The sequence below is a fragment of the Ursus maritimus genome, unplaced genomic scaffold (genome assembly GCF_017311325.1).
Source record: "Ursus maritimus isolate PB19 unplaced genomic scaffold, ASM1731132v1 scaffold_14, whole genome shotgun sequence".
Classification (NCBI taxonomy): domain Eukaryota; kingdom Metazoa; phylum Chordata; class Mammalia; order Carnivora; family Ursidae; genus Ursus; species Ursus maritimus.
The window spans coordinates 25,660,968-25,686,756 of record NW_024423786.1 but is presented as its reverse complement, the minus strand read 5'-3'; the positions used below and the strand labels follow the sequence as shown (position 1 = coordinate 25,686,756).

The 25,789-nt window shown below is 42.3% G+C and overlaps 1 protein-coding gene across 1 annotated transcript in view; it reads right to left on the bottom strand.

Annotated features, from left to right (window-relative positions):
- MAGI1 (membrane associated guanylate kinase, WW and PDZ domain containing 1) overlaps positions 1-25,789 on the bottom strand; it is a 606,640-nt gene that overhangs the window by 29,884 nt on the left and 550,967 nt on the right. The window contains 2 exon segments of the mRNA XM_040628589.1: positions 3,924-4,140; positions 14,399-14,430. Coding sequence (XP_040484523.1) covers positions 3,924-4,140; positions 14,399-14,430 — 249 coding nt within the window.

Sequence of the window (25,789 nt, the reverse complement as noted above, 5' to 3'; positions counted from 1 at the left end):
ATAATGGAGAAATAAAAGTTTTCAGCGGATCCTTACTCTGACATTCTCCAAAACTCGTGGAATTGATCTCTCTTTCTCTTTCCCCCTTGCTCAATCCCGAAGCAGGCGAAGGCGACATGGCTGGAATATTAATTTCACAATTTTGCAAAGCTTAATGTATGTGCTTTCATTGTAATTTAGTTTTGATTGATAAGGAACGTGCAGTTATGCTTTCACAGTAAAGGTCATGGCTGCTGTGGATTTTAAAAGACTATAGTTTGATTTCGGGCTTTCTTTTTTTTTTTCCTTTTTTTCACGGTGCTTTTCTTGTCAAAAAGCTGGTATTTAGAGTTGTTCCTCTGAGAATTTCATACAACCACCATTACCATCTTAGACTCTTCATATTTAATTATACTCTAAAGTACGCATTTTCATATGACCTTGTTTTGATCATGTCATGAACTTTAGGTTTGTCTAAACCCTGACTTCCTTTTGAAAAAAAAGAAATTAAGTATACTTCTGTGACTGCCACACTAGAGCATTTATTTAAAGAAGTATCAGATTCCCAGTGGAATTCATTCTTGCACTAATACCTGTTCAGACGAATTCTCTTGGCAATTCAACCAAAGTAGTCTTTTTTTTTTTTTAAGGTAGAGAGAGGGAGGGGGAGGGGCAGAGGGAGAGGAAGAGAGAGCATCTCAAGCAGGCTCAACGCCCACTCAGTGCGGAGCCCGACACAGGGCTCGATCTCAAACCCAGTCCGAAATTAAGAGTTGGATGCTTAACAGACTGATGCTAACACCCAGGCACCCCCAAAGTAGTGTTTTATTTAGAGACACAAATCATCCAATCTGGCCAAGAACTGAACAAAACACGAATAAGAACTGTCATAACAGCTCTTAAAATCTAGAAGTACAACCAACGTCCTTAAACTCACAATAAAGGATCCCACTGACCGATTCCCAATGTGTAAGTATGTTTCTCCCAAATAGGACAGGTTTACAACATTGGTAAAATAGCTTTGACTTTTTCCTTTCCAAACTATTTTGTGAACAGGTGCTGTGTCAACGGCCAGCTTCAGACTTTCTTTTGTAGTACACACTAGTATATGCCAGCTGGTCTTCCTGAACATTTACTAATAAGACTGCATCAGTGTCATTTTTAAAGACATGTGAGCAATTGATATGTTCCTAGAGAAAAGACAAAGCAGGCAACATGGCTTTTAAAGGACTTCCATGCTTGCCTTTGTTTTTAATTAAACATTTAAGCCCTTCAAAGGGATTTATTAACACATCTGCAATTCATATTGATTCATTCTGACACTGGTGTTTTGACAGATAGCCCTTCGAGAATATGTATTTTGCACAGCATTTAGACCATGTGAAGGAATCTGATCAGGGATGGTGTTAATCTTCACTCTGCCTTTCACAATAAAATGAAATATAAGACAAATATATTTTCAAAATAAAAAGAGGATAACATGGGTCCATTTGAAGTGTTATTCTTGACTTCAACTTCCCTGTTTTTTCCTGGAGTATGATGGTCGGTATGTCTTGGGGGAAGGGCAGGGAATCACATCTAACAAGGTTACATGCTCTCTTCCACCCCCCCTCCCCCTGCAAAAGACAAGATAAAAAACAACCTAAGGCAACGGGAGAGATGGATCTGGGATAAAGCAAAATCCTGATTAAAAGACAAGATTGATGTAGGTTCATTTGCAGGTACTGTGAAAGGAGAAAATCTCTGACAGAGACCAAATAATTACCATTGGGGAGAAAAGTCTCATCATTACCCTCATTGAGTGGTGAGGGAGAAATCCATGTGAATCTTAACATCAATTAGGTTGCTACGATCACTCAATTATGGAGTCTCCGATCACCAAAAAGAAATGGATTCTCATTTGTGCTGCTGGATCCTAATCCATACATGTTATAGAAAGTGAAGACAAAACTGGCCCCGTTCCAAAGATTTCGGTTTGGCAGCCACCTGAATAATTCCGATGCTTAAAAATAAGCAGCTAGCTGTGGGGTAAGAATAGTTTACTTTTTGTTTCTGGTTAAAGAAAACAAAACAAAAAAAAAAAAAAAACACAACTTTTTGGAAAATTGGAGTCAATACCAAATTCTTAAGGAATTTTGCTTCCATTGAGGTGAAAATGGCATTTGAGCGGGAGTCTCCTATTAAATGGATGCCTGAGGATGGTCTGTCCATCCGCGATGCCCCACCAGCATTTCAGAACACGAAATATTTTATCACAAAAAAGATTCACACATGAGAAAGTCATAAATGTGTACTGCATTGAGAAAAGCAGGAGCTTGGTCAATAAAGCAATATCTCAACATCAACTGAAGTTGGGCCATTGATTGGAGGAGCCACATGGTTAGAGAGAAATGTGAAAAGAAATGTGAAGATATCCCTCTTTGGAAAACATTTGTTCAATGAAATCACTACAATTAGTGAGAAGACACAGTGAGAACAGACCCCAGGTTCATACTTAGCAACTCATGCTTACGAGGGACGTTCCACATGGAACTTCATTTCCTCTGACCTGGCCTCAGGCATACTCTAGGGGGTCTTTCTAGACTGGGGACTAAATAAATTCCTACTCAAATTATCTGGCTTTTGTCAGCATAGTGAACCCTTAGCCACAACCGCTTATTTAATCCTCCACACTGTTAGAATAAGAAGGCAATGATATTTCTCCCTTGAGGAGGAAAAGGATGGAGGGACTCCTGAGTGACTTCCAAAATTTGGTAATCATCATGACTCCAGACTTGCCTCGTGCCCCCTAACTGCTGAAGTTCACCCAGTAATGTGGCCAACTTTCCTCCTCATGCAGGGATGCTGGCCTTGCTCCAGACGGCAAAGGAAAGGCTTCATAGCCAAGTCTGAGTGGGCGGGCAAGACGGTGGGGTTATGGGGGCTTTGCCTGAGAAACAAGCATGGCTGTGGCCATTAGCAAAACTTGTGCTGGGGCTGGGGGCTGGGGGGGCACAAAGAGGATAGGCAGAATGATTCTCTTCTCTCTTCTACTTTTAATCAAACCCTTCACCAAACCTCATTAAACAGTCTCTCCAATCCCACGCCTCAAAGAGAAAATGAAGTGCACGTCCCACCTCCAGAGTGGACTCATCCTGACCAATCATTCGTACTCATGAGAAAATGTCAGTAATAGCATCCACCCAAGTGGGGGTTCGTCTGCATCCCCTAAGATTCAAGCACCTGGGGAGCTTCCGTTGATAACGGTAGGATAAATGATTATAATTTACCGTGGACAGTCTTTGGAATCATTTCATAATAAAAAGTAAGAAATAAAACAAGAAGGCAATGTTAGGTTTATAAGGGCCAAAAAGTTACGACGTATGCCATCATTAGTTGATATTTATCGAAAAGGTGAAGCCGAAGGAACACACTTAACCAGAGTATAAATAATTAAAGCGCAAACCACTCACTGCTTTTTTTTTTCCTTTCTAAGGGGAATGTTTAAAAAGAATGATGATAAAAAAAAAATGACTAGTATTCTTAAAAACTAGAAAGCATTTAATCTCTTCTCATTACTCCTGCAATCCAAACCAATTATATTTATGTTCTAGCGTACATCAGAGCTGTTTCACGAGAACATGCCACAGTCTACACGGGGAAGAGCTAATGAGACAGCAGCTCTTATCTGCCACTTCTTTTAACTGAAGGGAAAAATAAATCCGTTTTTATTCAGTCCCTTTATTTGACCACCATCCCCATCTTGCCCACCCCAAACTGAACACATAACGGATCCTTCATGAACATCCAGCAGATTCTATCACTATTCTGAGAAGCTTTCGCCTCGCACTGTGATTTACCTCTACCCTGTTTATACACTGAAAATCTATTTTCAAGAAGCCTCAAGAGACAGCTGGAGCCTTGGGCAGGGGTCTGGGGAAGATAGGAGTCAGGGTGCTACTCACGTCGGTTTTCATACATGCTCCTGGACTGGGCCCAGATTTTAAAAGGATCTGGTTTTTTCTGCCCAGAGCTGTCGGTTTGATCTGGAGCGGGGGCCTCTGCAGGTGGGTACTCGGGGAGCACCTGTGTGCTGTGGCTTGGGGAGGCCGTGTGCAGGCTCCGGTGGCTGGAAACGCTGTGCTGAGAACTATTCTGGCTGTCTTTTCTTTCCAGCGGTTGCTGAAAGCGAGCGAGGGAGAGAAGCAAGGAGAGAAGATTGTTATTGGTTCTCTGAGTGGGTGTTTCCATCAGCTAGTTTCTGTTCAGCACGTCTACACACACATACATAAATATATCAACAACATTTTGGCTTCCATCTTTCTCCAGCTAATGCTGTATGCAGATAAATCCCCAGGTGACTGGCAGACAGAGAGAGGGGCGGGCCAGATGGAAAGACATAATCACAAACCATATTGCTCTCTGGGCTGTAGTGGAAAACAAATCCAATTTTCATCATAGGTTCCCAGCTAAGACAGTGGGCACGTGTATTACAAGATGTATCAATTTAGCATCCTTATTTTTGTCACTGTTGTTGTTTTAAAAGGTCCTAAGGCAAGGATAGAAGTGGGGAGACCTTAGGAGATTGCTCTAATTACTTAGGTTAGAGAGGGTGATGGCTTGGCCCAGGGTAATGTGACAGAGATGGAGAGAAGCGGTCAGATTCTGGACACATCCTGAAGGTCGAACCAAGGGATTGGTTAATAAGTTGCATGGGAGCTATGAGAGAAAGGAACCAAGGATGGCTTCAAAGTAGGGAGAAGAGTGGCTGATCCAACTCAAAGACTGACGTCACCTTTTACTGATATGGGAGAGATGATGGGGTGATTACTTGGGTCCTTGAAGCTGGAAGCATTCAGTTCTGGGCTTATAAATTTGAGCTATTAGACATCCATCTGGAGATGTCTAAATAGCAACTGGGTACATGAGTTTGAAGTTCAGGGGAGCGATACGACATGTATCAATCACTTCAACATCCTCATGTTTTTGACAAAATATGTTGAGACAAAATACCAGGGGTGATTTAAATGTAAGGCTCTAACAGCCAGAAGAAATACCACCAGGGCTAAAAACGTTCCTGGGGACTTCTCATTTTATATCTTTCGATAATAAAATGCCCAACTTTTATGAGAAGGTTTGCCAGAAGTCCTTCTACACTATAAGGGGAAGGGATGAGATCTTTAAAAAAAAATCATGCCTAGCATTCTGTGTGCACTGGCACTTATAAGCATATAAGTAATTATCATATGAAGAGCTTCCGTAATTCTTAGCTAATCAATTGTGCATTTCACCTCTTGATCTCCTGACACTGCTGTTGCTTAAAAAATCAAGATCAAACTTTATATATGGGTTGACCTCTGGAGGTCAGCCTTGTTAGATTTGCAACCTGTCCAAAGTCCAAGCAGTTTTCAAAGGGAAAGGGTTTCATGAAATTTCAATAGAATAAGCAGGTTCCTGTTCCTTAAAACCTGCTCAGCAAAAGACCCTTCCTATTTTATGAAATGCTCTTTCTTTGAATGTTGATTGAATGGAGAGCAAAACCTAGTGGGAGGAAAAATACCTGGTAGGATATGAAATAAGTTCAGTTCTTATTTTCTTGAATAAAAGTTGCTGGTAAGCCCAGGTATTTCGTTTCCCCCATTCAAAAGAAAAACTCTGGAATCCTGCCTCTCACTTAATAGATACTATGTCCCTACACTTATCTGCTTAAGAGCATCGTAAAGGGACAAGAAGGGGTATCTCCGTCGTCTCTTACAGAACCTACACAGCGTATGCTTTTTACGTGGTTTATAAGATCTTTGACCCAGAGCACTTCAGTTCCTTCAAGTTCCGTATAACATCAAAATCTTCCCCTTGGTCTTACAATCAATCCTATCAAAAGCATTCCTCACTCTGTCTGCAGGTATCCTTCACCTTTCACTTCCCATCTACATGGAAATTTTCAAGGTCCCCTTCGTTTAAATATCAGCCCCTTGACTCCCTCCCTTCTAGCCTTTGCTCTGAAGTAAGCATCTGAAGCAAAGCCGAGGAGGACAAAAACTTCATTTACCCCTGACTATTACAGATTACAGATGTGAGTATGGATTTTGGCAAGGTTTCAAAGTTGAGGAAAACTGGGTACGTACTTAACGAAGGCAAGATAGACCACCTAAAATTGTATTTGGTGTGCCTGCAGGAGAAATTTGAGGCCCATATTCTAAACTAGCAAGGAGGTCTTGGTAGAACTAGGAGAGGCTCAATTCGCTCAGACTCCAGGGGACCACATACTCTGGTGAAGGTGCCAGAAAAATACGCTGAGTTTTGGGCAGGGACAGCCACCACCATCCCCCATATCACCACTGTTCCCTTTTGAGGATGAAATGCTCAGATTGGACCTGGATGGATTAGAACTCCAAAGACTTGGAATAAAACCTGGTTCTGCTAACTTCCAACAGTCCTCCCTAACAGCAAACTCAGCTTTTGGGGCCAGCTCTCCGATTTCTTCCCCAGGAAGTTCACTAGCTGCCTTCTTGCTTCCCCTGGAGACATGCTAAAGACTTTCAGAATCAGAAAATGTTCATGACAGATACATCCCCCACTCTCTTTTGCATGTGGGTGGAAATCTGTTTCTCTTCACTGTGGTCTTTACAAGGGTCTCCATTATAAATAAGCACATGCAGCATCAGCCCATTTTTGGTGTGTGCACACACACTAGCATTGAAAGAAAAAAAATGGGATTCAGGGTGCCTTTCTCCCCCCCTTATACTTTCCTGTATTGTCTACTTTTTATAATGTATAGATAATGCCGGTTATAATCAAGACAAAATTGAAAGCTATTTCTGTTTTTAAATAAACCTTGGTAAGGAGAATTAATAGAGAACGTTACTTTCTATTTTTTACATTTTTTTTTAGGATTGTATTTTTAAGTAGTCTCTACTCCCAGTGTGGGGCTTGAACTCACAACCCTGAGACCAAGAGTTGCACACTCCACCGACTGAGCCAGCCAGGTGCCCTTCTTTTTTACATTTTGGTCATGTCTTGTTTTTGGTCTCCTCTCAGAAAAGGAGGAGAAAAGATAGTTTAAATATAAAAGCAAATAATTCAACAGGTAAAGGACTTCTGAGTTCACCCAGAGAATTGCATCCCTCCATTCAAATGCCCACTTTAGTTCCTCAAATGAGTAGCAAATGACAGATTGTGGGATTGATCCACTGACACTAAATTCATTTCACAGTTAGTCAGTCACCACTCCTGCAGCTTCAGGCTCCCTCGTGTTGAGACTCCCCTTCCCAAAGCCTCCCCAGGATCCACAGAGAGTTGCACTGCAGGGTTACCTGAGCGAACGTCATGCTCTTCTTTCCCGGGGTCACTCTGTCATCCCTGGAAAATGAGCTATAACCTCGGCCACTCACTCCCTCTTTCTGAATTGGAGAAAATTTTCTTCCTGGCAACCTTGCCCCACTGGCAGAATCCGATAACGGGCTGGACTTTTCTCCCGCAGAGACTGCACACGTGCTTTCACCCACATGCCCACAAATGCGTGTGCACAGGTTCTGTCTGCCACCTCAAGGCTTCCCAAGACCCTCTGATTGCTGTCCCACCGTAACAAATCTTTGACACGGAGGACCTGGGAAACTGGGGTTTAACTGAAGACACAGCTTTGCCACTACCAGAGTATGCAAATGAAGTCTACCAGAAATGGCTCGGGCCATTTTTCAAATTTGAACACCCTTTCTCACCTCCCAATAAATGACTCACTTTGGTCCAATCTGACACAAAATGACAGAATGTGGAATGAGTTTGTAAAACTGTCTCTGAAACTGCATTTCTGCATCCCTTCTAAATGCCATCTAAACTTTGTTCCTAAATTTGGAAAATAAAAGTAAGGCAGCACCCTGAGAATATGCTCGAAAAACGATGCCCCCACTAACGCTGTCACTAAATGACACATTCTGACCCACACTAATGGGCTAATGCACACTAATCTGGTAGCTGTTTGGATTTTCCCCTGGTAAGATGTAACCTCACTTTCTGTTTCTTCCTAAGTTCAATTATGAAAACTACTTAATTTGAAGATGCATTCTATATTTAATATCTTGGTACTCTTAAGTTTTTTGAAGCTATGCTCTGTGTGTTTGTGCAAAAGTTCAAAATATTCCTTTTCGTTTTCTGTGAGCATGCTAATTAGCTGTGATGTGGTCTTTTATCCCATTAGAGCCCAGAACTATCCAGGAGAAAAGTCAGGTTTATGTATCTCGCAAACGAAGGTCAACACGTCCCCTTTACGGCAGCCTGGATTACCTCCCAGGGAAGACCTGGCCCATGAGAACAAATTCGCTTCTTAACTCGTTATACCACCGGATCAGAGTTGCATCTGATGGGACTGTCCTTCTCCTCATTTTTCTAAGTCAGAAACTGGCCCAAAGAAAAGTATCTGTAGTTAGAGATACATTTTCAAGCCTGTTATTCTATGCATACTAGCACCGTGCAAGCACCCAGCACACAAATGACAGAGCATCCGGACTAGGCCCCCTTAAGTAACTACCCACATTGCGTTTATTCACTCATCCAATAAATACATACTGATGAGTTCCTATGAGCCGGATTCACAGGGATACAATGGATAAGAAAGGAAGAGATGGCACCTAAAGTCTTGCATACTTAGAGGGGGGTGTGTGTGTGAGATGGATATTAATCAAATAATCATAGCAGTTTGATAACAACATATTGCAATGTTTTTTAGATAGGTGATAGGGAGAGGCTTCTGGAAGAACAGGCCATCAATGGAAGTAGCCCATGCTCAGTCCTCAAAGCAGAAATGAGTTTGGACTGTCTGAAGAACAGAGAGAAGGCGGAGTGACACAGCAGGGGAGGAGGGTGGCGTGAGATGAGCCTGGAGACCAGATACGGCAAGGGCTTTGCGAACTACTTCCAAGAGTTTGGGACTCATTCTTAGTTCAGGGGAGGAGAAATTCACTAATGAATTTAAAGCAGAGATGTGCCAGGAGCCAAGTGACTTCTAGAAAGTTTGGTCTGATTAGTGAAGGGTGAATAGGTGGGTGTGGACAGGAGTCAAAGCAGGGAGCCGGTCAGGAGGCTCCTGTGCGGTCTATGTGAGGGACGCAAGGTGGTTTACACTAGGGAAGAGCAGTGAGGAAGAGGGGGGACAAGTGAAGTCAAAGACATTTTGGTTCAGATTCAATAGGCATTGCTGAATGATGAGTGGAGGGCAGACAAAAGGAGGAGGGAGGGGAGGACCTCTTGGAAACAGGGATTTCCACCTCCCAGCTCTCCAGCTTGAGCAACTAGTTGGAAAGATGTGCCACGTATCGAGATGGATATTTCCAATGCGAGCTCCTGCCACTATTCAGATCTTTGTGAAGGAAGATTTTTATTTTTAAATATCAGATCAGTTGACTAGGACGAAAGAAATGGGCTCAATTTTCAAAACCCCATAAAAGTCCTTGGCCACACACAGCCATAAACTTGTGTCATAAGACCTTTTAAAATAAAACCGTACCAATCTCCCAGCACGAATGATTTCTTAACTATTGACAGGCCAAGGAAATCGGGAAGATGCAGTGGTTTTTATAAATGGAAATGGGAAAAAAAAAAATCAACTCATCAGTATTTCACGGAATGATTTCAAAATGAAGGTACTTATAAAGTGAGCTGAAAATATTAACAGCACTTAGGAGCTTAAATGATGAAAAGAATTCATGTGGCTTAAAAATGACAAATCGATCCATTTTAAAGCAAAATTATTTACAGTTCACTTATCTGCCAAGACTGAAGGCCACTGCAGTGATTTACATGGACAACAGGAAAAAGTCCAAGTGCTGATGAGATATTAGGCCAATGTCATTAAAGGTTGTGCAAAAATCAGAGACTCAAATCCAAGCCAAAGCAGAGGATGGTCCTCGTCTCTTTCTTTTATCATTTATGGGTCTACGTCAAATAATCTCTTCTAAAAGGGCAGAGGAGAGGAATTAATGGAGAAGAAGAGTAGCAACTGGATATGAAAATGAATTTTGGTTCACACGGAATGTTTTAAAGAAATCTAATACAAAAGCAAAGTCTATTTTCTAGGCTCCAGGGGGTTGAGGGTATGGGTCGCCGTGAGAAGTTGAGGGGCAAGGAGATTTACGGAAACAATCCTAGTCCTTCTTCCCTCTACCACTCCCTGCTTCTCCTGGGAGCCTACAGGAGCTTTGACGACTTGTACTTTTGCCTAGTTGTGGGACAAGTTGTGGGACAAGCTCTGAGGTGCTACGACAACCAGGGGAGTTTGAGAAACAGGCAGGATACATAAAACTCAGTGAGTCAGGCTGGGCTCACTGACCGGGCACAGTCAGAGATCCCTCCCTCACATCTCTTAACAACTGGTTCTCAGCAATGTCCTTAGGATCCCTTCTGGGGAAAAGGAACAGAGGACGATAGAAGAGAAATCTGTCACTATTGCTCCCTTTCAGCTTGCTGCATTTGCTGCAAACAGTTCGGTGAAGAGAACGGGCTTCCTTGGTCTTTCCAATATTTGGCGTCCCCTATATGAAAACCTTCTTTAAGAAGTCTTTTACTTAACTGGGAAAATTTTGTCTCTTTTATGAATATGAAATGCTTTCTTTGATCTGACAGTAACAGCTAAGTATATATGGTTTCCTACATTGCTCAGGCTGCTGGGGAACTCGGAAAAATTCCATAGCTCGATCACAGCATCTCAACCTTTGGTCTTTTCTCTGGCTTTGCAGGACTATTTAACTTATGTTATTGTAATTAAGAGCTGAGTGATTTTCATTATGTATGTCCCTGGTTCTACATGATCTTTCTGCTTTTTATTTTTATTTTTATTATTTATATTTTTTAAAGTAGGTGCCACGCCCAGCATGGAGCCCAGTGTAAGGCTTGAACTCACAGCCTGAGATCAAGACCTGAGCTGAGATCAAGAGTCGGACACTTAACCGAATGAGGCACCCAGGTGCCCCTATCTTTCTGCTTTTGGAACTTGCGAAAGTTTCAGACTTTATGCCCGTGAAGAGGATCTGCACAGATCTGCTTGTTTGTATGGCTACTGTTTGTCTCTCCCCAGCCGCATGAGGACAGGAATGTTTTCCGTGATAGATCCTGTCGTATAGTGGCGCTGAGTCTGGCATAGAGAAGATACTCATTAAATACATGTTACTGAAACAAGTGCATAAAAATTATGGTGATTTGAGACGATGAGTCCTTTCTTTTCAAAGAAGCAATCAAAACATCATTTGTTTGTAAGCTCCACGAAGAAAGGCACATGACCAACGTATTTACCATAGTATTTCCAGTGCCTCACGCCAAATCTGACACTTACTAGATTTTTGATACTAATTGCTATATAAATGGATGGATAGATGGACTGATGAAGGAAGGGAGAAAGGGAAGTAATAGTTCGGAAATGAACTAGTGAGAAAACAGAAGCGAATGACGACTTAAAATTCAGGGTTTGGTGTACATTTAATATTTTAAATTCTCTCTCTTTTTCTTTAGTTTATTATTTTTTTAGTAATCTCTACACCCAACATGGGGCTCGAACTCACAATCCCGGGATCAGGAGTTGCATGCTCTACTAACTGAGCCTGCCAGAGGCCCCTGGAGTTTTAAAATTCTTATTCACAAAATCCTCATGTGTGATTCAGAATGAGAGCTCAGTTAAATAAGTTTCCAGTCAGGATGATTAACTGGGCCTCAGAATCAGTTTCCTCGCAAGGTCTAAAACCTGACAGCAAATAGGTCTTATTTTTGTCTCTGCCATTTGGCAAAAAATATTCCTAATGTTATGGCTGTCCAGGTATTAAATTAATAACATGTTATGAAGACACCGCCATTGTTCCCAATGAGTATAGAACCCATAACCTCCACAGCTAAACTAAATCTAGTAGATAAACTGCTTATGAAGAGTAAGCTTAGAGGCTGCCCAAGAGGGGAAACAAGATCAGAAAGTCCCTTTGTTCTAATAAAAACCCAACTACTTAATTATTGAAAACAGTAAAAAAAAAAAAAAAAAAAAAAAAAAAAAAAAAAAAAAAAAAAAGTATGAGGGCAAAAGGAAGCTGTCAGTCACATGAGCCAGCCAACAATGTCAGGAGCCGCTAAGAGAAGAAACATGGTCCTGGGTTAAGACAGTATATTCACAGAACTAAAGGTGAATCTCAGCATATTACAACCCGGGCACAATCCGAGCGCATTCATTACATAGCCTGTACAACTAACCCTATTTGCCATTATATGGGAACCATGACATCCAGCTTGCCCATGGATTCCCCTCGACCCCACCAGAGAAATCCCATCATCATCTGTCTCTCTGGCAGGACATCATCAAAATTCAAACTGGGGAAGGGAACCAGCTTTCAACCCACCTGTACAGAGCTCCCACGGATCACAGATGTTAGCCATGCTCTACTGACAATAGCAGACCTTGGCTGATAGTCCCCAATTCTGTACAGCAGCTGCCAGAGTGTGCCAGCAATGCTGTGAAAACCATCATCCCCGTCCTGACACAGAAATCAGGTATGGACAAGCCCCAGGCTGGGGGGCTTGCTCTTTCCAAACCCGGCAACACACCAGTCTCTTAGCTTGTGGTAATTAAGAGCCAGCAGACTGTGGGCAAAGCAGTTAAGAAAGCTTTTTTTCCTAGGAATGCAGCCGGAGTAATTGGCTTGCTGCTTGCTAATGACACGGCTTCTACAAAAATAAACTGTCATAGGGAATTCTCTTAACTGACTTAGTGAATACAGGCTCTATACCTGTTTGGTACCCTTCAAGTTCAGCAGTGAATTCCAAAACACTTTGGGGAAGAAAAGATGCAGATGAAATCCACAAAAATCCTTCAGCCAAGTTCAAACAGGATGCAAACCCGAAAAGAACGTCTTGCTACTTGATGTCATGCTCCCCGTGCAAAACTGCTATCTTGCCCCCAGGATGTTCCTTGTGAAGACTCCATTCCCGTGGGGTGTGTAAAAGAAGTCCGTGCATCACACAGCACACTTGAGGGTGCGGGAGAAAAAAGCCTGGCTAACTGAAGCTCATGTGACACATCTTCCACATCTGCTTCTCTTTTTCTGAAGGCTGAACAGTTTTCTCACTATGACCCAGGGACGAGGACACACATGTGCCATGTGCGTGCATGTACACACACACACACACACACACACACACACACACACAAGCGTGCGTTGGCATCTCCGTGGTTCCGATGTGAACACCTACCAGCACTTTTCAGCTGAAACGTTAACACAAACTGACAAGGAAAGCAGCCCTAGAGTCACATGTTCCAGTCGCCACAGCCCTGTGCCATTGGGGTCCCATCAATTATTGCAGGTTTTTCTCTTTGGACAACTTAGGAGCAGAGCTTAAGAACGCAGGAAGCTCCCTCTCTCATCTCCGTAATAAACTTCTGCCTCTCGCCGCCAGGCTTGCAGACAGGTGGAAAGAATCCTGCTGCAGCCCCCGTGAGCTGCAAAGTTTTAAAGGTTCTCCTTTCCCGGGTGGCAGAAAGCTGTAAATTTTCCCACCCCCCAATAGTCTAAGCCACGTGGAAGTACCCCTCTTTATCCTAACGTTAGTGAATGGGGAAGCTTCTTTCTCCCGGATCAATTTTACAGGCATCATAGTTCCAGATTTTGAGTTTTTAAGTAGCATTTTAATTTGTTGTCAGTGCCCTGGGAGCAGAAGCTCACACCACCAAGCAAAACACCACAGCCTCTAAGCTATTAGCTAACATGTCAACTAGGTAATGCATCTTCAGGGAAACCAGATTAGAAAGGACAGCAAAACATTGATTTTTTTTTTTTTTTTAAAGAATCCTATACCTGCAGCATAATGCTGCTAAAGCTAGCAAAACAACAAAGGACATTTCGACAGCAAGGAAATGTCTTATTCTCAGTGCTGGGGCAGTGAACATTGTTCCATGTGAGCATGGATATATATACGGGGCAGAGCAATTCTTCTTTAAACCTGCAGGCTTTTTAATTTTGTAAATAATTCATCATCCAATGCATAAGAAAGCTCAGGGAGAGAATCTGCCCATGTGAACGAATGGAAACACCAGTTAAGAGCAACCCTACTCAGGAAGCAGGTGGCGCTTTTCCCCACCCCCCTCCCAAAGGAAACAATAGCATTTGTATCAAGTTAAACCAGCGAAGAAACTCATCCATTTGAACGAGAGTTGTAATGCATTTATACAGAGAAGATTCCAAACATGCATTCTTTAACCTGGCTTCTGCAGCCTGCCCACAAATCACTAGACAGTTAAAGATAAACCCAATACCTTCTCTATCAAACAGACCCCCAGAACTTAATAAAATGAGCCCAGGCTACTGTCTCCCCCACCTACTCTAAAACACATTTCATGAAGTCAAGCCAGGCAGCGTCCCTTCCCACCACCAGTCCCCCTCCCCCCCAAACAAGAACCAAGTAACTGATAAGTCCTTACCGACTTTGGGCTCTTCTTGGGAACTGGCAACCCTGGAAAAAATGCAACAAGGAAGGAAGAGGGGAAGAAATCATTAGCATATAAATGTTACCTTTTCCTTAAAGAACAATCCCCAGGTGTTTCATGGCAACCTAGCCATCTGCAGAGTTATGTCAGATTTCTCCCCAGCATCGGAGTTACCAGGCTGTTCATATCGAATCAAAGCAGAGGGAGGAGGAGAGCGAGAGGCAGGAGATCTATCTGCATTAGCTATGCTGGCTTGTACTGCAGCAGCCTGGAGGCTGGGAAAAGAAATTCACAGACCTCAGCGGCCTGGGAAATTGAACACTTGGACAGAATCTCAAATGCTCTTCTGGATTAAGAGAGACTTAACCTACAATTAAGTCCAGGATATTTCCTTTCCACACGATCCACTTGTCAATTGAAGCGGACCAATCAGGACAGAGGAAGGGGTGTATATTTAGTTGCAGAGGAGTACATGGTTAAAATTAAATTTTTCTTTCCTTTTTTTTTTTTTTTGGGTCGTTTCTTTCCTTTTTTCCCCCCCTCTGCTTTTCAGGAGAGGAAATGCCTTCTTTATTTGGATGAGCTGAACACCAAAACAAAGACGGATGCTCTTTTGCCAGCAGAGAACACAAATTCAACTTGGTGGAGGACCCCCCCTCCAGATCATGGGCACACCTCTCTGTGCATGTCAGTCATCCAAGCACATTCCTATTTAGCTTGGAAACGATGCTAGCTGGGGTCAGACCCTTAAGGGGAAAGCAGATTGTTGGGGAGTGAGTGACAAATTTCATGGAGCTGAGAGAAGATGAGAAAGGCAGAGGAGAAAAAGGTATTCACTGATCCTAGTGGGCTCTTCCAGAACCCTGTCCTTCATGGGAGGGTGAGAGCTGGAAGGGGCTGGTGATTGCCTCACACTTCTAGAAAAGTCAGCAGCGATTAGGGGCAGCCATATGGGAAATCTGCCAACAGGGGAGTGCAGCAAAAGAGGGCTAGAAAGGAAAAATAAAAGCATATAATGGTGTTTCAAAGGTAATCATTTCTGCAAGCTGCCCTCTCATTTTTTATTTATTTGTTATTTTTGGTTTGAGCGAGGGTTAGCATGAGAAATGCAAATTCCAGCTGCATTGGGCACAAAAGATATAGACTTGGGATCTGATGATTTTGCACTGGCAACTTGAACCTTTTTTAGAAAATGATCCCTCTGTAGTGTGATGATTTCGATGCTTTGGGAAGTGACTTGTCAAACCGTGAGCTGTGCTAAGTTCAGCACAAGTAACACGAGGCAACGGAAGTGGGTGAGTAGGAGGAAGCCACCAGAGGAGCACTGCTAACGTGCCCACTGCAAGTGAGGCATGACTTGCCATGGATTACTCGTCCCCAGAGGCACTGAGGACACTCTTCTGGCAAGGCTCATCTCATCACCAAAACGAGGTCACCATGGTCTGGCCAAGGGGCTCTCAGACTTCCGAGTACATATGGAGAACTTGGAGAATTGTTAAAAGTGCAGACTCCTGGGCCCCCCTCAGTATGTACAAATCTTCTGGGAGATTCTGACAGGAGGTCTGAGGACCACATCTAGGGAGACTATGGGTATTACTCTTTCAAGCTGGGCGAACTCAGGCAGCCTTGAGTGGGTTGCTTCAGTGCCTCAGTTTATGAACTGGAGATACTCAGGCTCGCCTCACAGGATTAGGACCATTTGGACAATGAGGACAACAGACTGGAAAGCCTCAAACCTGGCACAGAGTAGGCCCCTCAAATGTCAACCATGACACCTTACTTTGCGAATTTACACCATTCAGAAAGGAAGTGGTTACGGTCACCTTCCTCTAACTAGGGAAAGTCATTTGCCCAACATGCTAATACAGAAACCGTTGTAGGGGAACTATTTTACCTATGGATGAGAATAACTGTGTTGAGCAATTTAGTTGTGCCATTATTCTTTTAAAATTATTAGGTGCTTTTTATGTGTTCATTAATGTGATTCCCTCAGGTAATTTTATTAACTTATATTAGCGTTGGTCACTGTACAGACTTCAAAATTGTATAATATTACGTCTTTGAATTCAGATTTTCCTAATTCAGACTGACCTTCTTAGCTAACTGTAAGAAGCAACATTTCACTGTGGTTAGCTATTACCAGACTTGACTTCACCGAGGATTCCAGTGACCCTCTATAAAAAATGTGTCCAGAATCTCCAAGTAGGTAGGGGGAGTCAGGGAAAATAGCTTCGATCTGTATTCTGCTTATCATGTATAAAGCTGACCATCTTAGGGGCACCTGGATGGCACAGTCAGTTAAGTGTCAGACTCTTGGTTTTGGCTCAGGTAGGGATCTCAGGGTTGTGAGATCAAGCCCCACATTAGGCTCCATGTCTGCTAAGGACTCTCTCTTCCTCTCCCTCTGTCCCTCCCCCTTGCTCTCTCTCTAAGAATAAATACATCTTAAAAAAAAAAAAAAAAACCTGACCATCTTAAAATCCCTGTCTCTTAAGATTTCACGTATAAAATAAAGGTACTTTTCTTTCTCTATCAGAGAGAAATGCTCGCCCGTTGAAAGATGCAGGTACAAGAATGCTCACTGCAGCATTGTTGGTATAAAGGAAACCGGGAAAGGGCTAGAGGTTCTAAATAAACGATGGAACAGCCAACCTATAAGGCAGTCTGCAGAGGTTAAAAGGGATGAGCTATCTCTGTGTGTAACATGGACAGTTTCCAAAACACAATGTTGAATGCAAGCAGCACGCTGCAGAATGGCAGGTACAGGAGGAGACAGGTGTAAAAGACACTCAAACACATGCACAGGGTCTGCTCTCCATGACTGTCCACACCAAACTGATGACTGGGCTATTTCTGGTGAGCAAGGAGGGGCAGGGATTGGAGGGGCTAGCTTAAGCAGACTTGGTCTTAATCTAGAACTCTTTATCAAGAACACCAATATTCATATCTTGCTGAGGCAATAAAAGAGTTATCTAAAAATAAACATTAATTAATTAATGGCCCTTCCATTAATGGAACAAAACCAACCAGTCTACAGCATACTGGATAACAGGTATAGTCCGCTTCCTCCAAGGAAGCAGTTCATACAATATTCCAAAAGATCCCAGATCAATTGGCACCACAAGTTGTATTTTATAACAAATAAGAAAAACTTCTTCTAATTTAAAGAGGAATTTGTTCTTCGTTGCTACCTTCTTTTTAAAAAGCCACCCCTTTTATAGGAGCCAAAACTGGCCACAAATTAGTATTCAAAATGTCAAACCTTGAGAGCCTGTACTCGAGTGCTTTTTAAAAAAGAGAATCAAGGATTTGCTTTAAGTCCACAGAGTCATTAAACCTTAAAATCTAATGAATATGAATGCTGGAACAAAGCTCCTGATTACAATTTATAGTGTATTTTAGCCAAAACTACTCAGATGGTTTGAAAACAGCTGGGCGACCTAATGGAAAATACTCGGAAAAGGTCACCATGTAGCAGAATTTTCCAAGACCTAGCACTGGATGGGGGACAGAAAGCAGCATGATCCCACACTTGCCAGCAAGACACTGGTTTTCCCAGGACAAATCACACTTTGGGTTCCCAGGGGCAGCAGGATGCTTGTGTTGTATACATCGTGTGACATGCTACAAACGAGGCATAGGTGAAGAGACCACACCTGTCTTCGTGGGTTCACCGGTTTTCTTCAGAGAAAGGAAAGGAAATTTCGAGAAAGTCTATGGATGGTACCACCTGCTCTTAGAGCCTAGAAGGTAGCAAATGCTATTTCAAAGGGGTCCCAGAAAACTTTTATGGGGAAGGGTACATTCAAAGTGTGGGTCTAAGTGTGATTTATAGAAGTAAGAAATGTTGGGACCCGAATTTCCAAAGTTCCCTATGAAAAAGATGTCCTTTTGGAGAAAACAAATGGCAAATTCTCTGCTAGTGACTGGAATCTGACCAAATAACTGCAGAGAACTCTTTCCTTTTAAATATCAAGACCATAAACTATTCTACTGAACATGTTCTCCTAGAACTAAATGGCGAATGTTATTCTTGGTGAAATTTTGTAATGGTTGTATGCAACAATTTATATGAAAAAAGTAAAAATATAACGGAATAGATATGCATTTGGAAACAAAGACTGGAAGCTTCCATGCCAAAACAGTGTGTTCTTTGGCTCACGGGATCACGGATGGTTTTATTACCTATTTTAGTAACTTCTACAACAAGAAAAGCTTTATTTATTTATGAACACACACAGACAACGATAGATACTACAATAAACAAAGCCTATACTGTCTTTTTATGTAAGATGAATGTGGCAAATTTCAGAACATTTTACTGCACTTCTAAATCTTGAGAGCCATCACTGACCTCTACATCCTCTAAGAACTATTAACTTTCCCCCCAAATGAATGTATACATACGGTTTCTTTAAGTACTGCTGTTGAGATTAAGACTCGTGTTTCTCACTGACGAAATGGACACAGGGAAGACATCGATAGCTCAGCTACGCTACCAGGGGAAGCCAAACACAAGCCAAGCACTGCCCTTCCAGCACCGAGATGAACAAGCCTGAGTTGTGGGAAAGAGATCGGACTTCTTTGGACCTAACTTCCTCCAGGTTAAAGGGAGCGAGAATGTCAACCAACCTCGCCAACAGGAAGAATGAAGAAAAATCATGCAAAAGGCTTTGAAGGGGTGAATTCTAAAGTCACTATCCTAAGCAAAGTGGATCTACAAGTAATAAAAATGCAGTATGCCATCAATTCACATTTTTTCATTGTGATATTCATTCTGCTTTGTACTTGATCTCTAGATTTAAGCATTTTAATAGAAACATTTTGGCTTCTTCCTCAGCATTCTAACACACACTATGTCACTAATCCACATGTCACCGAACACATGGGATTCTTTAGAATTTTGCATTGCAAAATGTTTGATTAAAAACAGCACTCGTGTTGCATTAGGTAATGCAATGTGAAGGAGCACGGAACGGTTACATATACTGAGAGAGAGAGAGAGAGAGAGACAGATAAACAGAGAGAGACAGAGAGAGAGAGAGAGAGTGACTGATTCACTGATTGAAGCAATCAGGTAGTTAATTCAATGGAGACCACGGAAAGCCACAGAAAGAAGACTGAGAACTTGGTCTGGGGCTACTCATAGATTCCAAACAGAATAAAACTAGTCCTGAGCACATTTTCATGTCAGACCCCACTAACTTTCTTTCTCATTCTAAAATACATCAATACATAATCCTAAATGCTGGACTCGAAATTATAGCTGACTTTAACCCAATAATCTCACCATTAAGAGTCTGTATTCAGGAAACAATCAGAGAGACTCACTAGGATTTATCTAAAAAGATGTTCAACACAGTCTTATTTAAAGAAGGTAAAAATTGGAAACAATTTTTTGGAACAATTTTTGAAACAATTTTGGAAACAAAAATCTGAACTAAGAACAGAGGACTGAGCAAACATATTGTTATAGCAACAAGATGAAAAATTATGAATCCATGAAAAATGGGAACTGTGAAGAACATTTAGTGATGGATATAAGGTGTGCAAAGCAGGATAGAACTGTATATAGAATATAAGCTCACCGTTAAAAAATAGGTATATGTATATGTCACACACGTATATCACACACCCAAAGACTAAAAGAACATGTATTAAAATATTCTTTCTGAATGCTAGGATTAGTAGGTGATTTGTATTCTTATTTTCAGGCTTTCCCAAGTTTTCCGGATTTTACGTACAACTATGATTATAAACAGAGAAGCATTACTCAGTGTGCTTGGACAATGGTATGTATTTGTTAGCTTTAGTGCAGTGCTAGATTAAAAAATAACCGGAGTTTGTTCTAGCTCTCTCTTGGCTCAATGACTACCATTTCTACTCAAGTGTCTGCGCTATAAATTACTGGGCCATGGCCTTGATTGAAAATAGGATAAAAAAAGCTGTTAGAGCCTCTCTCAAGCAGAGCTGAAAAGAAGCACACAATTTCGCATATAATTTCAAGCAGTGTCTGAAACCTTAACCAGTAACCCTAGGAAGCCAATGCTATGGAGGTCTACGAACCTCAGATTAAATCCTCATGTCCAAGCACACAGCTACGGTGTTAGGTGCAACTCCTAGGGTGAGGCTGACTTGAGCTGTTTGTGCCTCTAATAAGGACAGCACATATGAAATACTTTATCTGCAAACAGAGAGGGTCATGAGAAAGATCAAGCAGAAAGAGAAAAGTTGCATTGCTTGCTTCTTCTTCCTTCTTGGGAAGATCTAAAGGGCACATCTAAACATTTTTTGAGGGAAACTGCATTAAAGAACTTTGCAGAACACGGATATCTACCAGCAAAAGTGCTGCTGCATGAAAGAATAATGCACCTAGTAGGGGAATGCTTTTATGGGCAGGGAGTGGGGAAGGGACAGTATGAGGATGGAGCAAAATACTAAAAGATACATGGGGTACAGATGTGGAGGGGTGCAGGAAGGTGCAAGATTTCCCTAGGCACGCAGAAGGGATGATTATTTCACTGCAAACCCGTGACTCGACACAACTAACATTAATGGCTAGTATCCCTTTTAAAAAAGCCACCCATGCGGCACCTGGGTGGCTCAGTCTCTGAAGCATACGCCTTCGGCTCAGGTCATGATCCCAGCGTCCTGAGATCGAGCCCCCTGTCAGTCTCCCTGCTCAGCTGGGAGCCTGCTTCTCCCTCTCTCAAATAAATAAAATTAAAAAAAAAAAAAAAAAAGGGGGCCACCTGCACCATCTTTACCAACTAGTTTTTTTTTTGGCTGGTTGGTTTAATACAAAACATATAAATCATGATTAAATTTAAGCTGCACTTAACCCGACTGATAAAATGCTAAGGACAGTCTAGAAAACTGAAAAAAGGTAGAAACTCAGCCCTAACTTTTTCCATTGGGGACTGGAAGGAAATTAGGGAAAACTCACTCCCTCACTGAACCAAACTGTACTAAAGGCCTGCTATGTGCCAAGAGCTGGCATGAATTAAAGCAATGAGTAAGATCTACAAGGTCCTATTTTCAGTGCTCACATTCCGTGGGAAAACAGAGAATATACAACTTAGCAAATAATCTCAGAGGAATAGCTTCAGTGAAGAAAACGAAGCAGGATGATGGAACAGGGCCTGCCTGGGGTGCGCAGCTAGTTTACCCCGGAGGGTCAAGCACGGCTTTCTCGAAGAGCCAGTATCTGAGCTAAGACCTGAATCACGAGAAGGAACCATGCACGTGTCTACTCACCCACACAAGATTTACTGAGCTCTGCCATATGCCTGCCGAAGCACTGCTGAAGAGATAAAGGTAAATCAGACATGGCCCTGACCTGGATGAGTTCATAGTCTGTCTTTGAAAAGAAAAAAAAAAGCCAACAGTGATAATTGAGCGTGGTCAGTGCTAAGCACCATGCCGGAAAGAAGCATGATCGCTCTGGGGAGCCTGAGAAAAGAAAGCTAATCCAATGTGAAGAAGAGGGCAGAGGGGACTGAGCTTAACGCTGAAGGAGGGCTGGCATTTAATCACAGGGTCAGGAGGTTGGGAGCAATAGGCGATGATTGATGCTTGATTGAAAAATGATAATGAGCTTTTGAAAAGTTTTTTTTTTTTTTTTAAAGCTAGATCAGTGTGCCAGCATAAACTGAAGGCCAGGTTTCAACTACAGTACATTCTCACTGAAGGACCTTACAAAACGCTGTGTATCACAAAATTGAATCCATAAAGCAAAATTTAAAAAATGGTTCTAGTTTAGACGAGCTTGCTTTTTTTTTTTCTTCTTCTTCTTCTTCCTCTGGTCAAATACCATGCTCACCCTTGTGGTATAATATTTCAATGCAAATAAGATAGCAGCTGCCAAGAACAAGACATCAGACCCAATGTCTCCAAAAAAGATGAAGACATTCTCTCCTTTGGGGGGCCTAATCATGGTCATTATGAAATATTGGCCATTGTAATTTAGAGAAATGGCTGGCCCTCCGATCTATAGAGTAAGTAAGAAGCTCCTGATGTATGTTGGCTGGCACTTGGTAAGAAGAACGCAGATGCACAGCTTTGCAGCGACAGAGAAGTCGGCTTCAATGACACAGTACATTCAGCCTAATAAATATGTCCCACAGAGAAAGAAATGCCTTGCAAGTCTGCTGGCTGCTAATAGTTTACAGGGCCTTTCACCTCAGAGTCATAAGCCTTGAACTGGCACAGGTGAAGAGAGACCCAAAGTCATTCATACTTTGAGCCACTCCAAAGTATTGTCATCGTGCAATTCCTGAGAGGTAAATGGTCACTTCAGAAATGGTGTCAACGAAACAGCACAGATAGTGCTATTGTTGTGAACTCCCCAAAACATGTGAAATACACCACAAAGGGTCAAAACCTTGGTTTCTCTTCTCATTTGTATATTTAAAAAGGGGAGGGCAAGGTCTTCAAAAGTTAGAGCTGAGAGTAAAATTAACTAACAAGAACTGAGAGCTTGCTTGTGTGACATAACACTTATTCTTCTTACCTGCTGTCTTCATTAAGTACTAATATCATCCCTATTTTACAGATGACAAAACTGGGACACTGAGGATTCAGTAACATGGCCATGGTCACATAGTCAGGTGAGCAGCTGAGTGGAGACTTGGTCTAATGCCAAGACTGTGCTTTTTAACGTTGAACTATATAGCCCCATCCAGAGGTGCTTAATCCATTTTGGATCGCATTCTGTTATGAAGGGGTGTTTATACATAAAAAATGCATTTGTAAAAATTCATGGATACATGGATATCATCCTGTAGGTCAACAGGTCAGGTATCTTGAACCCATAATTGTGATGTGAGTTTAGGAACAGAATTCCCTTTCTAGAGATAGCATGGGAGTCTAGGTAGAGCCAACCAGGTTCTTAACATGGTCTCTGATATTTTACCCCAAGTCACAGTACCTAAATCATTGACCAGTCAGAGCTATACATACTAAAAAATATAACAAGATGGGTCTCTGAGCAATGAAGCAATTCTTTAGATCTACACAACTAACAGTTTGGCTGACCGCCAAGCCCTATGAAGTATAGTTTCCAAAATGGGTAGGAGCTTTTTCTACCTTGCATATGTATTCCGACACTACCTAGTAACACAATTTTTTAAAAAATTGGGTGCAGGAACAAGATGGAGTGAGTAGAGTGAGTAATAGCATCTTCTTTCCAGAAGGGAAAAGAAAAAGAACTTGTCAACTGAAAAAGACCACTAATTTGTCATGATGTACCATGAGGCCAATCTTTCTTCTCCAGAGAATATTCCTACGAAGGTCTACTTTTTTAGGGGTGGAATTGAGCCAGTTTCTCAACTGGTTCCAGGGAAGCTCTCTAACTCTATATTGGTTGGAAATATTTGTCATTTGGGTATTTCGGCATATGGTCTTATCTTAGTCTATCAATGCTTCTACCTCTGAGGAAGACTTTCGACCTATCAGACCGAGCGCTTGACGTTCCTAACACCTGTATTTCAAATCTGAATTGCTTTTTGTGTACATGCTTAAGGGTTGGCCCTGTTACCTGTTTCTCTTATTTCCCTTGCTCACTAAGGTCTTCCTGGGATACGAGACGCTACTTGTAGCCCAGAAGCTCCAAGGTAGTTCCTCTAACGCTGAAAGTTTGACTTTTAGCTGCTTAAGACATGTAGGGGGGATTATGAAAGAATAGCTCGAAATAGCTCATTGAAAGAAAAAACCAATAAGGATTCTTCTTCTGGGTTGGAAAAACAGGATGCAGTGTGGGCCCTTATTTTAAGGTCACTAGCCCCAAAGGGAAACCTATCATTGTCATTGGTGCTGAGAAGTTTCTAGGTTAAAAAAAATACATGCCAGGATCCTTTTCTTCAGGGTTACTGACTTTTAGGATGATTTTTATCCTGGCTGCTTTATTTTTAGCGATGTAAGTTAGGCACGGGACCAACAAAGAGATCCGGGAGAGTATCCTGAATTGCTTTAACCTTATAGGACACCAAACCCCTGAAATTTAAGGCCCTTTTGGAGGCTTCTTTTTCCTACCACATAGGTTTCCAAAATGTATCCTGAACCCATCCATGTCCATCCATCTCCACTGCCACCAGCCTCTCTTGCCTAGATGACCTCAAAACCTAAGAATTCATCTCTGCTTTATTCTTCAACCCCTTTAACCCATTATAGAGGCCAGAAACATCTTTCTACAGCATACATCAGATTATATGGTCTGCAGGGTACATGTTTCTGTGGCTTCCCAACACAGTTTCAATGAACTGTAAACTCTTCCTCTTCTCCGTGTCCCACAAAGCCTTCCTCGATCTCAGCCTGCCAGCCTCTGTGATTTCATTTCCTACCACCCTTCGCCTTGCCCATGCTCCAGCCAGACTGGCGCTCTCCACTTCTGGACTAATTTATTCCACTCCTCTGGACATTTTCACTGGCTGTGCCCTCTGCCTGGAACACTGTGCCTGTAGACCTCCACGTGCGGCTTCTCATCACTCAGGTCTCTCTCCAAATGTCATTACTTCTGAGAAGCCACCCAGGGATCCATGCCATCAGCAGATCCGCAGTGAGCCACCTTCTTCTTCTTCTTTTTTTTTAAGAGTTTATTTTTAAGCAATCTCTATGCCCAGCACGGGGCTCGAACTCAAGACCCCGAGATCAAGAGTCATGGGCTCTACTGACTGAGCCAGCCGGGTGCCCCTCACTTTATTCACACAGCCCAGTTTCTTTGTGATTCTCTCAGATTATTCTGTTTACTTGTCCATTGTTTATATTGTTAATAGTTTTCATCTACTTATTGTCTCCATTTCAGGGACTTGGTCTATATGACTGTAGGGCTAGTCTCCAGCCCTAAAACAGTATCTGGTCCCCAGTTCAGCAAATACCTTCTGGATGAATGTGTGAACGTGCAGAGCTTAAGAAATGCATTTGTATCTTGAGGGCTGCAGGAAGGGCTGATGAGGCAAAGGGGAGGGGCAGCTTGGTCTTTCTTCTGATCATCACCATTGCTGCTGTGACTACTTAGCAGTTCTCCAACCTTGGGCTGCTCCTTGATTTACTGGTGAGCTGCCAGGCTCAGCTCAACTCACAGCTGCCTCCCTCCGTGCAGAGAGCAAAGTCCCGCTTGTGCCACCTTGTGTTCTAAATTCCCATCACAACGGACGGCTCGGGTCTCAGAATCAACTGAAGACTCACAAAGAAACCCCAAACCCCACAGCTCTCAGCTCCAGCAAATGGATATGTTCTCTGGGACACTTTCAGAGTCTCAGTAATTCTTCAGTTAAGGTACCTTCACATCATTCCTTAGAAAAGCAACTTTGATGCCAACACTGGCTTAAAAGACTCCAGATGCCTTCCCCTTCCCCACAAAAAACAAGTAGACACTGATGAAAAATC